The 14,866-nt window shown below is 40.6% G+C and overlaps 1 protein-coding gene across 1 annotated transcript in view; it reads left to right on the forward strand.

The window, feature by feature from the left end:
* The first annotated feature begins 5,787 nt into the window (after positions 1 to 5,787).
* Positions 5,788 to 14,866, forward strand: part of LOC121442678 (lanC-like protein 3) — a 104,282-nt gene continuing 95,203 nt past the window's right edge. Inside the window, exon 1 of the mRNA XM_041644289.1 lies at positions 5,788 to 6,396. Within this exon, the coding sequence (XP_041500223.1) occupies positions 5,871 to 6,396 (526 nt within the window). The 5' untranslated portion in view covers positions 5,788 to 5,870. The remainder of the gene's footprint in view (positions 6,397 to 14,866) is intronic.

The raw sequence follows: 14,866 nt of genomic DNA on the forward strand, positions 1-14,866 counted from the left end.
AGTTCTTGAAATTCTGGCTAGAGCAATATGACAACAAAAGGAGATCAAGGGTATACAAATAAGAAAAGAAGTCAAACTCTCACTATTTGCTGATGATATGATAGTTTACACAAGTTACCTTAAATATTCTTCCAAGGAACTTCTACAACTCATAAACACTTTCAGTAATGTAGCAGATTAACTAAAAAAAATCAGGAGCCCTCCTTTACACATGATAAATGGGCTGAGAAAGAAATCAGAGAAACATCACCCTTCACAATAGCCACAAATAGCATAACTCTATTGGATTTGGAGTAACTCTAACCAAACCAGTGTAAGACTTGTATGACAAAAACTTTAAATCTTTGAAGAAAAAAATTGAGTAAGACACCAGGATATGGAAAGATCTCCCATGTTCTTGGCAATCTTACCAAAAGCAATCTACAGATTCAATGCAATTCCCAGCAAAAGCCCAGCAAAATTCTTTATAGACCTCAAAGAATAATACTCAATTTCATATGGAAAAGCAAAAAACCCAGGGTAACCTAAACAATCCTGTACAATAAAAGAACTGGAGGCATCACAATCCCTGACTTCAAACTCTACTACAGAGCTACAGTACTGAAAACAGCCTGGTATTGGCATAAAAACAACAGGAGGACCAATGGAACTGAATTGAAGACCCTGATATCAATCTACACACCTACAAACACTTGATTTTTGACAAAGGAGTAAAAAATATCAAATGGAAAAGGAAAGCATATTCAACAAGTGGTGCTGGCATAACTGGATATCAATATGTAGAACAATGAAAATGGATCCATATCTATCGCCATGCATAAAACTCAAGTCCAAATGGATCAAAGACCTCAACATGAAGCCAGCCACACTGAACCTTATAGAAGAGAAAGTGGGAAGTACACTTGAATGCATTGGCACAGGAGATCACTTCCTAAATATAACCCCAGTATCACAGACACTGAGAGAAACAATTAATAAATGGACCTCCTGAAACTGAAAATCTATAAAGCAAAGGACACGGTCGATAAGACAAAGTGAGAGCCTACAGAATGGGAAAAGATCTTCACTAACCCCACATCGGACAGAGGGCTGATCTCCAAATATACAAAGAACTCAAGAAATTAGTCATCAAAAGAACAAATAATCCAATAAAAAATGGATTACAGACCTAAACAGAGAACTCTCTCAACAGAGGAATCTAAAATGGCTGAAAGACACTTAAGGAAATGCTCAACATCCTTAGTCATCAGAGAAATGCAAATCAAAACAACTCTAAGATTCCATATTATATCTGTCAGAATGGCCAAGATCAAAAACACTAATGGCAAAGAGGATATGGAAAGGGAACACTCCTCCATTGCTGGTGGGAATGCAAGCTGGTACAGCTGCTTTGGAAATTGGTATGGCAATTTCTCAGAAAATTAGCAAACAACCTTCCTTAAGACCGAGCAATACCACTTTTGAGTATATACCCAAAGAATGCTCAATCATACCATAAGGACATGTGCTCAACTATGTTCACAGCAGCATTATTTGTAATAGTCAGAACCTGGAAACAACCTAAATGCCCCTTGACTGGACCGAAGAATGGATAAAGAAGATGTGGTACATTTACACAATGGAATACTACCCAGCAGAAAAAAACAATAACATCTTGAAATTTGTGGGCAAATTTGGATGGATCTAGAAAACATCATATTGAATGAGGTTACTCAGACCCAGAAATACAGATATCATATGTACTCACTCAAAAGTAGCTTTTAGACATAAAGCAAAGAAAAATCATCCTACATTTCACAATTCCAGAGAACCTAGATAACAAAGAGGACCCTAAGAGAGACATACATGGATCTAATCTACATGGGAAGAAGAAAAAGACAAGCTCTCCTGAGTAAATTTGGAGCGTGGGGATCATGGGAGAGGGCAGCTGGGGAGGGGGTAGGAAGGGAGGGAAGCAGAGAAATAATATAGCTCAATAAAAACAATAAAAAAGTACATTCTTTCTCATACAATATATTCTGATTATAGTATCCCCTTCCTCTACTCCTCCTAGTTACTCTCCTCCTCCTCTCCACTCTGGAACTACTCTCTTTCTGTCTCTCATTAGAAAAAAAGGGTTTCTAGGAGATAATAACCAAATAAGATAATGACAAATAAGATTAAGCAAATATTCATATTGAAGTTGGACACAGCAACCCCACAGGAGGAGAAGAGTCCCAAGAGCATGCAAATGTTTCAGAGATCCACTTGTTCTCACAGTCAGGAGTACCATAAAGCATTAAACTAATATATATAATATATACAGGACCCATAAAGGCCTTCTGGTTGCCTCTTCAGTCTCTATGGGTGCATATGTGCCTTGATTAGTTGATTTAGAGAGCCCTGTTTTCCTGATGTCCCCCATTCCCTCTTCCTCTTAGATTGTTTCTGTCTCCACTTCTCTGGGGTTTCCTGAGCTCTGAGGGGAGGGATTTGATGGAGACCTTAAATTTAGACTCTCTTTTCGCATAATGTCTATCTAGTTGTGGGTCTCTGCATCTTTTTTCATTTGGGGTTTAAGCTTTCTTGATTTTGTCCTCATTCATTATTTTTCAGTCCTAGGACAAAATATCATTTGATGATACATAATACATACCTGTCTAGAATATTCTCTTTATGCAGTTTTAACCAAAATATAATTTCATATTTGCATCATTTACAATAATTTTCTTTCTCTCTTCTTGCTGTTTCTTGTTTCATTTCGTTAAACAAGAGTTGAATCCAAATTACATAGATGGCACATTGTAGAAAATTAATATTTTACAGAGCCTTAAAAAATATTCCACTTGCCAGAGCAGTGATGCACGTCTTTAATCCCAGAACTGGGAAGGCAGAGGCAGGTAGATCTCTGTGAGTTTGAGGCCAGTCTGGTCTATGTAGGGACTTCCAAAGCAGCCAGGGCTATGTAGAGAGACTCTATCTCAAGGATGGAAGAGGAGGAGGGAAAAGAGGAAGAGGAGCAGGAGGAATCAAGCCTCCTCCCTTTTTCTGTTGTAAGTCTTAGGCAACTTTTCTTTCAACGTGGATTTTTCTATTTTCCCCTTTTGGTCGAATATAGTCTGAGAGTTAGAGAAGCTTTTCTGTATTGTAAGAGCCGTTGGAGACATCAATGAACTTGAGAAGTGAGGAACTCGCTTGTAAATAGGAAAAGGCAAACAGAAAAGAAATTATATAAAGGACCAGAAATTCTTATGTTAATCCTGTAATTGCAGTTTTAGATGATAGAAGATATTTATTACTTTTGTTCAAGCTATAATAGAGAGGAGGGCACTCAAAACCCTTGAAGAGAAGAAGGGAAGTCAAGAACTCTTGTCCTTATAAATCAGGTGCCATTGGGAGCTCTGGATAGAATTACGGATGGAAGTGGAGGAAAAAGAATTTGTTTTTTTTTTGCTAATTCTGGGGTTCTGTTCTCTTCTTTATTCTAGCTAGAACAAGGGGAATACACATCTTCTGCCATCTAAAGCACTGTTTTGCACCTCTTTGTTCTTATCTAAAGTGTTGGGAAGAGACGACAGAACACACAAAGGTGGGGCAGGATGTGTCCTCTACTCTCTAGAGACCTAGGTGTTCTTTTATCAAATACAGAAATTCCTTGAATTCCCTTACATTGTAAGAAATAACGATCCTCCCTCTTAATGAGCTTATGGGAGACTAAGAATAGAAAAATGAAGCACTTTAGTTTTTGACCTTGCAAAGTCAGTCAAAGATGGCTAGTGCACCAATTTGGTGTAAAAAACCAGTTTTTCTAGTCCCAGTAACATTTCCCTGCCCGCCGAAGTCCTTACTGGCTGAGCTCCTCAGGGAGGTCCAGTCTTTCTGCTGTTTAATTTCATTCTCATCCCAATTCCCCATCCTATGGGTTCAAGATACAAAACCTTATCTAATTTATATCCTGAGGCTTTAGATTCCATGATTTTCTTTCTCTACGCTTAGAAGACTTATTTTTATTTTGTGTATATGAGTGTTTGTCTACATATACGAATGTTCACTATGTGTGTATCCAGCACTCTCAAAGGCCAGGAGAGGGCATTGGGTCCCCTGGAACTGGAGTAAGAGAGTTGTGGGTCACTATGTGGGTGTTGGCAACTGAACTGGAAATCTTTGCATGAGTAGCAAGTGCTGTTAACTACTGACCCAACTCTCCCATCCAGATTCCCTCATCTTCTGATGTATAGGCTGGGTCATCTCACAGACTGCCTGTAACTTTTCAACCTAAGGATGAACTGAGAACACCTAGAAAAGCAGGCAGCAGCTGCCATCTAAGATAGACAGGGACCTAGTGCCACCTGCTATTCTGATTCTCTGGAGAGCTCTAAACACACCTCTTATTGAAAATGGATCATTAGGATTTGATTCATACACGGTAATCGTTGGTCCTGTTGAGATAAATATGCTTCCAATCAAAACAGGTTCTTAAAATGAGTGAAGTAGTTGCTTTCTGCACAGTTTCAGAAATTTTCCTATGAGGAACTTGTACCTATACAGCCTCTAGGAAAACAAAAATCCCCTTGAGAGAGGAGGCCTCTTTGCCTTCAGTAGTGAATACTTTCCAAAGAGAAGAGTTAGTTAAAAAGAGCTGAACAGAAGAAAGACAAATATACTGTGTTTATTTTTTGTCTTTTTCACCCCAGTACATCCCTCAAGGTGTCTGGAAGTGTGTAGTTACTCTATTATGAAGTTTCAAAGCACACAGGAGACTAGACTGGGAATAACACTTGTGGAGGAGAAACAGGAGGGAACCAAAGGGGGAGAGACATGAACAGCGAACTAAGGAAGAATTCAATTTGTTCCCCATGCTTTAGCCACCATGTATTAACGAGCTAATGATCTAAAGGTGTTTTTTTTTTTTTGCCTTTTTCTAATTTCATGAGGGTACAGGGAAATAGAGCAAGGAAAGATGTAGGTAAGGAGTTTCCAATATAGTGTGCTTATTTGGGCTTTTATTCTTGTGCACGCCCAGCAAAACAATATATTAGAAGGCAAGCAAGGAGTTTTCATGCTCCTTTGGAAAACACAAACCAAGTTCCACACTACCAGTCACACACTATTGCTGTTCTTAGTATTGAGGTATTTTGACTGAGAACGCCACTGTGTCCAAGCTTGAAAGGCGACTCCCAGCTGTGTGTTCTCTGGTACTTTAGCCTAGTTCAGCAGCTTCACAAACTTTATTGTGGATGCTTTAACCTAGGACTCTTGCTGTATATTTTGACTTTTGATTGACTAGGTCTGAGGAGAAACCTGCGGCGCTGCGTTTTTACCACGCTCCCAGGAGCTGCTGGTGCTGACCCCAGGCAAAGTCTCGGAGTACACAAGGGACTGGAAGTCATCACCTCTGCTGCCAGGTGTGCTGACGGCCAGCCTCAGCATTCCTGATCCGTGTCCTGCACGTCCCAGGCTTTCTGCAGGGAGGGGAGGAGCCGAGGGCGGAGCGGGAGGAGTGGCGCGGGCCCCGCGTGGGTCCTGCCTGAGGAGATCACCTCGGCCCCTTGGAGAGCCGAGGAGCTGAGGCGGCGCAGGAGGGGTCGGCTCGGCGAGGGCGCGGCCTCCGGGAGTGGGGACGAGCGACAAGCATTCCCCGTGCTCTCTCGGGCCACTCGGGAGCCGCGCAGCAGCCCGTTGCCCCACTTGGCCACCCGCTCCGTGATCCCTCCTTGCGTCCACCTCTTCTTGTCACCTCCCGTCTCACCCTCCTCCCTCCATCCCCCCCCCCCCCCCTACCGCATCTACAGCCATCCGATCATCTCAGAGAGCAGGAGGTGCTGTGCCGGGCTGCAGGGCGCTCCCTCCAAAGGTCCCCAGCTCGACATTGGGGGGCCACAGGCGACAGCATGGACACCAAGCGCTGTTTCGCCAACCGCTTCGATGACTACCAGGGCAGCCTGCTGGCTGGCCAGTGCGAGGAGGCTGTGGCGCCCTTGGTCACCTCCACCATCGAACGCATCCTCCAGGAGCTGCCCCCGCTGGGGGGCGGCGCTGAGGCTCGAGGGGCGACACCGGCGGGCAGCAGCTTCCAGGGGGGTCTGTACAGTGGCGTGGCCGGGGTGGCCTACATGCTCTACCACGTCTCGCAAAGCCCGCTTTTCGCCGGGGCCCGCGAGCGCTACCTGCGCTCTGCCAAGCGCCTCATCGACGCGTGCTCCCGCTCCGAAGAGTGGGGCGAGCCGGACGCCAACACCCGCGCTGCCTTCCTGCTCGGGGGCGCGGGCGTGCACGCGGTGGCCACGCTCGTGTACCACGCCCTGGGCCGTTCCGACTACGTGCAGCCCCTCGGGAAGTTCCGGGCTCTGTGCGCCGTCTGTGCACTGGTCTCCTTCCTGGAGTGCGGCTCCGACGAGCTGTTCGTGGGCCGCGCTGGTACTCAAGCAGAAACTCGCCCAGGAGGTAAGACGCTGGCTGCCCCGGCCGCCGGAGGGCGCTCGCCCGGCTGCCCGCGCCCTGCGGGGGGTCTGGCTTTCTGGGACTCCCCGACGCCAGGAGCACCACCCCTGTTTGTGCATCCCCCATCTCTTCTTCGTTACTTCTTTGTCTGGAGCTGTGCTTTCTTCAGTCCCTTCTGCTTTTGTCCGTCCTTTCCCCCTTTCTTTGTCCCCACAATCGTTCTCTGGATTACTTGGCTTTTTGCTTTGTTCCCCTTTGTGCAGTGAACTTGGTTGCATCACTTCAGATGCCTCTTTGCCCCATAGCTTTTTTGGGGGGCTGACCTTGTGGCCCTTAAAAGCGAGTGTTTAAAAATGGGGGGAAAGTTATTTTCTTTCTTTTGACTGTACTAGCAAAAGCACCCTTAAATGTTAGGAGTCTAAAAAAGTAACAGGACTTTAGGACTGATGTGCAAGAAAGTTGCTTCTGGTCTCCTGGGCCTGTGACCAAGCTGCTCAGGCGTAGGTCTGATGTGTGCACTGTGCTATTTACTATTAAATTCATCCTAGGACTCTTAATAAATGTGTATCTGATGAGAGTATAGTCTTTTTAAATAGCTAAGTGTAGACAGAAATATGGTCACTTTGATCAAAAGCGTGTTTTTTTCCCTTCCATTTTAAAATCAGTAGTTAGGTTGACCAAAGCCACAGCATTTGTGACCAGGAAGCTTTTCTTAATAAACAGTTTTTCAGGGACTCCTTGAAAGCAATTCCGTTTCACAACTATATATGCAGGCATTTTTTTTCTTAAATTGCCTTTGAATATAGCATGTATATGTTAGCAGAAAATGTGCCAGTTCCTGTGGAGTTGTGGGAATTAAACAAAAAAACCTATAAAGCCTCATAGTAATTAGAAATGAAAGGGAGGCACATTCATTCATAATTCACTGTAACAATGTTCTGTTCTAGGGAGAAAGCAGCACATTTAACTTGGCTAGATATGGTGAGAAAGGCATTTGGAGAAAAAATAAAGGACTATGGCGTGACTTAAAAGTATAATAAGCTTAGAAAACCAGTAAGCAAGCAGACTTCTTTTTTAAAAAAATTTACATCAGATGAGATTGATTCAAGTGAAGAGGAAAAATGCTGAAGGATGCACCAAGCTAGCAGGGCAGCCAAGGGCCATGTGATAAAGTTGTCTTGAAATAGTTTGCTCTGCTTCTGAGTCATTGTTATCTGCTAGCTGTTTCCCAAAGGCCCTTCCAGTTGTAGAAAACCATTTAGAAGGCCACAGAGAGATTTACATATCATTTGCATTACATTTGCATCTGCTTCCCCAACCCTGCAGTCTGATGGTAGGCAATTTTTTAAAAATCCCCCAGTTGTTTTCCTTAAGCCTGTTTATTCTTTTGCCCATGCCTTCAAGTCTTTTTTTCCATAATAGAATGGCAGAGTGGAAAATCAACCAAAAGACTAGGAGGGCTGTGCACAGAAACTGGTGTTCCAAAACCAGTTGAAAGCCCTGCCCCACAAAAGCATTTAAGACCTTTCTTCTACCCTCCTGCCAAATCGGATCTGTCTTTTTGTGCTAATCAAATTGAGGTTCTCTGTCTGTCCCTGGGAGAAGGAACAAGAGAACCAGCTCTGAAGATTTTGAAAGAACAGCTTTTAATTTGTTAGATCAGTTGCCTCCATTTCAGCAATCCAAGAATTTGAGGCTCTGAATGTGTAGGGCAGAGACTGGCGCGCCTTCCCCTCCCTAACTCCTTGCCAGCAGACAGCTTTTCTCTCAGTAGATGATCCGTGAACCTTGATTAAATTGAATTTCTAACTTGTGTCATTTTTCTATAAATAATCTGCCATTGTGTCCCAGTATCTTTTTTTCATTCAATGTCATTTACATTCACCTTCCTCTGCCATTTCCCATAGTTATCACCCTAGTTTAGAGCTTCTCACTTTATTTGACACATCTGTGCCACGTAATAAGTAATGAATGAATCACTCTGAGTTAGTTTTTCCCCCACTAAGCCATTCATCCACCCTTTAAAAAAAGCTAGCTTCTTAAACACACTTCTCATTACGTCATTTTCCTGCTCAGCATCCTTCAGTGGCTCCCTATTGCCTTTTCTCCAGTGGCTTCCTATCTCATAGTTAAACCAGTGACAATGAAAATGGCCGATAAGGCCTCACATGATGAAGCCTCTTGCGTACCTACTTTGCTTCTTACTCATGTTTAATAACCACACTGGCCTTGTGTTGTTTTAGGCATTCTCTTGTCTCAGGGTGTTTGGACTCTCTGTTCTCCCTGCCTGGAACACTTCCTCTAGATATTTTTATAGCTAGCTCCATGACCTTGGATAGGTCTTTACCTCCTGAGTGAGGCATTACCTCTCAGCTTCATTTAAAATTTAAAATTACCCCCTTTCCTGTTTTTTATTCAGTTTGTTTATTGATGTCTTCACTAATCAGACTATAAATTCCATAGGATGGAGATATTTTTATGTCGTTGTAGCTTCAATATTAACAATTGCCTAGCACATATGTAGGCACCTAACTCTTCTTTTGTAATGGTGCAAATATTATCCGTATACTATGTGGCTTGCATTGCCAACCTACCTTTAAAATGGTATGTCTTATCAAAATTTCCCTTATGCTAATGCTTCTGAAGCTATGTTTAAAGAAAGCCTTTCCTACTTCTGGGTTCTCAGCAAATATCTATTGAAATAAATGAATTGAATAAATTATAGGTCCTTACAAATTCTTATTCAAATCAAAATGACCCACTAGATCAGTACTTTAGAAAAACATATTTTGCATAGGAATCACCTGTATATCTTTTCTGCAATATAAAGAGAAATTGCCATAAATATTATAAATATATAGTAAAATAGAGAAAACATTCTGATTTAGCCTTGGGAGAGGATCTGATATTCTGCATTTCTAACAAGTTCCTAGGTAGGACTGATAGGGTTGATTCATAGATCACAGTTTAGATAATAAGGCAATATGATGCTGCGTGGGTTTGGGTGTCACACCAGCCATGACTGTTAATTCATGCTGCAACACTTCATTATATGAAGCTTGATGTATTGATTTATGAGGCTATAGTTTAGAATTCTCATTACAATATCATACCCCTTTCATTATAAGGACCCACAAAGGAATTTGTCTCAGGAGGTGGAAACAAATAGTTGTGTTCTTTTTACAATTGATAGAATCAGTTAGTCTTTGAAATATGTCTTGTGGCTGATTGTACTTCTCACTTTCTTATACTAGAAAGCATCAGACCAGAATTATGGATTACATGCTCTAGAATACAATACTGTCTATATTTTCATACATCAATACTTCCTCTGGGCTTATCTAATTTGTTACATTCTTAGGTTGTTCATTTAAGTTTTTGAAGTTTCCATTTGTGTTCATATAATTGATAAATGTTTAAAACGTGCTTGCTCTCTCTCTCTCTCTACACATACACACAGAGAGAGAGATAGAGAGATACTGAATCACTCAATGTACTTAACATATTTCCAGTGAATTCAACCGTCTTGAAAATACTTAAAGAAAGGGGATTTGAAGTGTGTAAGACACATAGTCTTATACAATGGGTTAGTGAAGTCCCAAGAAATTGTGTCATAAATATTTGCTGTCAGTCTGTTTTGCCTTTTACTGGTTGGTGGAGATATAGGGAGGATGGTAGAGGGATTAAGGGAAATCTAGGGTGTTAATGAAAGTAACTCTGTCACTCAATGATTTTGTACAAATAGCTTCAAAACTCTGAGCCTAAACTTCCACTTTTGTAATTGGATTAATAAGAATTCTTTTTTAAAAATCAAATAAACAGAGCCCTACAAAACAATTCTTCATTGAACTTTTCTTCATTCATTAAGCGAGTATTAATTAGATTTTTCTGCTATACCAAGCACCATACTAGATGCTGAGATTTAACAGTGAGAAGAGCAAAAAAACGAACTGATTGTAAGAAATGATCTGAAGGCAGTAAACAGGAACTAAGGTGGGGAATGGGACAGGTGAGAGAAGGCAGAGCTACTGTTTGGGAGCCTATGGTAGAAAGGCTCCTTTGTGAAGGCATGTTATGTCTCACAACTGGAGCATGAGAATTAAGAGGCTGCCCTAGCAGCAGCCATTCTGGCATAGGGGCCCACAAGGACCAAACCATTCAGGCTTAGAGGTCTCTAATAAATGAATAGGAGATAAGAAAGCTCAAAGGCAAGGAAGGTTCCCAGTTAGGAGTAAATTAAAATCAGATCCCTTGGTGCCAAAGAAGTCAAAGTTATGTGACTGAATTTGTTGTGTGTTTTTACAAGAGTATATTGATCTTTTGAAAAAACGTTCCTGATTTTCTGACTATTGAGTAGATTGTCAATATTAAGAATGATAAGGGAATAGGTGATGTGGGAGGTGATGTATGCTGTGAATATCTTTTATTGCCATTGGTTAATAAAGAAGTTGCTTTCGGGCAATGGCTTAACAGAGAAAAGCCATGCTGAAAGACATATATAGAGAGAGTAGGAGGAGTCAGTGAGAAGCCATGTAGCTACCTGCAGAGACAGACACACCGAGTCTTGCCGGTAAGCCACAGTCACATTATGATACACAGATTAATAGAAATGGGTTAATTTAAGATATATGACTTAGCCAGAAATACATTTAAGCTATTGGTCAAACAATATTGCAAATAATATAGTTTCTAAGTGATTATTTTGTGTTCTGGGAAGCCAGGAATAAACAAGCGACCTTCCCCAACAGATAGGGATGCAGTTCTTGGTGGAAGTGTGTTTGATTAGGTTGTGAGAAGCCCTGAGTTTGATCTCTAGCGTGCATACACACACAACACCTGCAAAAAGTGTTTATGTGGCTCTTTTAAAATCCTCTTTGCACCAACGCCTCCTTTGTCAGTCTGATGAACTTTCAGGACTTCGCAGGATAACATCTACGAATGTATAAATTAAAACTTAGATTTACAAAAAGAAACCCATTGTAGTCAATTCAAAGACTAAAACATTAAAAAAATGTGATGCAGCTGCATGGGTGCTTTTTGATTAACACATTAGGATATACAGTGAATCTTGTGATTGTGGTACATTTGAAACAGGAGTCAGTCAGTGATACTCTGAGATTTCTTCAACAACTCCAGTATGATACATATATATCCATGACTTCTGTAGGTGGTTGTAGTCTGCATTTTTTTAATTTAATTGATGTTTTTAAGATGAACCTGGAAGGACTAGAGTTTGTTATGTGTACCATGCTGACCTTGAATTCACAGAGATCTCCCTGGTTCTATTTCAAGTGTTGAGATTAAAGGCATATACTCCCATACTTGGCCCAACATTTTTTGGGGGTGGTTATTTTTTAGGCTGGGTCTTACTGGCCTTTAACTCACTGTGTAGTCTATGCTGGCTTGAAACTCATAGCAGGCTTCCTACCTCACCCTCCCTGGTGCTGGCATTACAGATATAAGCCATTGTGCCTAGCTTATATTTGTGCTAAAAGGAAATGCTCAGTTGTTTACATGAATTAGCAAACAGATTTATTTTGCATTTTTGCAATCAAAGGGAACTGATTTGGAAGTTGCTGTGATATACTAGATAAAACACCTGTCTTATTGCTTGGCACATAGTAGCTGTTTAATAAAAGTAATGGTGGCCCTTTCTGTTTCTACTAACATATAATCCAATGCAATTCCAAATATTAGGTAGAAAATCATACTCAATACAATATTTGATCTTCCTGCTGTGATTTAAAAATTTTAAAGGTGTTAATTGGGTCCTCAGCATAAGGTAACTTCTAGTGAACATCTAGGGTTTGCTGAAGAGGCAGAGACATAAGGATCACGAATTTGAGGCCAGTTTGGACGTTTGAAATCTTTAAGCCCACCCCTAATAACGTACTTCCTCCAACAAGGTCACACCCCCTAATCCTTCATAAACAGTTCTACGACCTAGGGATCAAATATTCAAACATATAGGATTGACATCTTCATTCACACCATCACATTGGATGCTTTTATCTTAGAATCACAGAATGGTCAAGAAAACATGACTGAATCCAGATGTAGTAAGTGGTATATACCCATAGTTCCAGCACATAGGAAGCTGAAGCAGGAGAATCATTGAGCTCAGAAATTGTAGGCCAGCTTATGTAACATAGTGAGATTCCTGCCTCAAAAATTAGGGAAAACTATATACATACAAGAAACCTTAAACTGACTAATCAGGTTGTATTTATATACTTATTTATATATGTAACTACCAACTAAGGGAACTGTGATTGGACTGAGGAAAACATTCATTATACCATTTAACAAAAGTATAGAGCTAAGCCGTTCGTAGGTTGGTTAACCAAAGAGACTTAAGAGAACCCACACCAGCATTTCCTAGCATATTTTCACTTGTTCTCCTATGTGAGCTATGTCATTACTGTATAGTCAAGATGGTCGTTGCTATTCCAAGCATCATGCTCTTGTATAACAAGAAGAGAGGGGAATGTCTGTGGCTTTTCCCAGCATCTTTTTTTTTTTAAATCATTTAGAATGTTCTATACTAGAAGACTTTTTGTTCTGACTCATTGCCTATCACTTGGTCCCTGGCCAGTTCTAGATTTTAGGGAAGACTGAGAGCACTAATTCTCTTTCATTTCTAACCTTTAAAATTGGGCACAGGTTTTGACAAGAAAGGGAGAGAATGCAATGGCTGTTGGTAGGTTACCAAGCTGTCTGCCCTTTGGCTTCTCTTGACATGATCTGTCTGTGACTTATCACCTTCATTTGCTCAGATTTCCTGTTGTTAGAGTTTCCCTTCCCTTTCCAGGTTATTTCTATGCCCCATGGCAAATGGAGAGTGCCTTAATCTTGCTGTTGGCTGGCTATTATTCAAACAAAAGCTATGATATTAACTTCATTAAAATGTATGCTAGTAAATATTAGAAATAAATTTTATAGTAGAAACTGTTTACATTCCCTATTTTTCTTTTTTTGTTTATTATGTAAAGGTTTATTATTTTTTTTAATTGAAAATAGATTCTTTTCTTATGCAGTACATTTCTACCATTGTTTCCCCTTCCTCCACTCCTCCCAGCTCCCCCAACATCCCCTCTCCCCTAGATCTGCTCCTCCTCCATTTCCCTTCAGAAAACAACAGGCTTCCAAGAGACAACAACCAAACACACACACACACACACACACACACACACACACACACACCATGATACAGTAAGACAAGGAAAAAACCCTCATATTGAGTCCAGGAACCAGAGACTGGATAGCCAAGTTTTAGTTCAGAGACCTAGGGTAGAACCAAACACAACTGGCCAAAAAAAATTAATGAAATGATTCTTAATGATATTCTGCTATACTTATACATCATTGCCTTGTCCAGTCATCATCAGAGAGTCTTCCTCCAGCAGCAGATGGGAATGGGTGCAGAGACCCACAGCCAGACATTATGATGAGAGAGAGCCTAAATTGGAAGTTTACATAGGGCCCTTATTTTTCTTAATAATCATTATTGTTACATGCATATGGTAAGCTATATCAGCCAGTATAAAATGAGCTTTCTATGGACTATTATGTTAAATTTCCTTTTTTACAAGTGTATTTCATAAGTGTGTTTTCTTTACTTACATGGATAATCATATTTTAAGATTTATTTCATCTCCAGTTGTATGTGTTTATGCACACGTGCATGCATGTATTCACACATGTATGTAGGCACTATAGGAGAATATAGGGGTCAGATCCTCCTTGAACTGGAGTTGCAGGCAGTTGTGAGTTGCTTTGATTTTGGTGCTGGAAATTTTTGGTCTTCAGCAAAATCAATCTGTACTTTAAGCCATCTCTTCATTCCAAACAAATGATCATATTATATATGTACTCTATAGCTTGCTTTTTTGTGTAATACACTTCAGGCATCTTTGCCAATCTTATTTAGAGAAATATCTCTTTATTTTGGTTCTATGCGACTATAATATGACTTAAACTTATTGATGAACACTAACATTTCCTAGTTTCTTTTTCCCTTTTAATTATATCAATAGTAATGCTAAAAAGAATGCACATGTATATATACAAATAGTGTTTATATTCATCTTTCTATATGTTTGTTATCTACTATAAATGGAGACTACTCATTTGTTTCCCAACTGCACAGATCCAAATAATCCCACAGGAACTATATTAATTATAACACTGTTTGACCGATGACTCAGGTGTACTTCTAGCTAGCTCTTACATCTTAAACTAACCCATTTCTATTAATCTGTGTATCACCATGAGGCTGTGGCCTACTGGTAAGGTTCTGGTCTCTGTCTCCTTCAGCAGTTATATGGCATCTCCTTGACTCCACCTACTTTCTATATCTTTGTTCAAATTTCCCACCTGGCTTTACTCTGCTAAGCCATTGGCTGAAATAGATTTATTCATTAGCCAATAAAAGCAAAACACAGAA

This window comes from Microtus oregoni, unplaced genomic scaffold (assembly GCF_018167655.1).
Source record: "Microtus oregoni isolate MIOR12 unplaced genomic scaffold, Mior012 000092F_ref0000046, whole genome shotgun sequence".
NCBI classification, from domain to species: Eukaryota; Metazoa; Chordata; class Mammalia; order Rodentia; family Cricetidae; genus Microtus; species Microtus oregoni.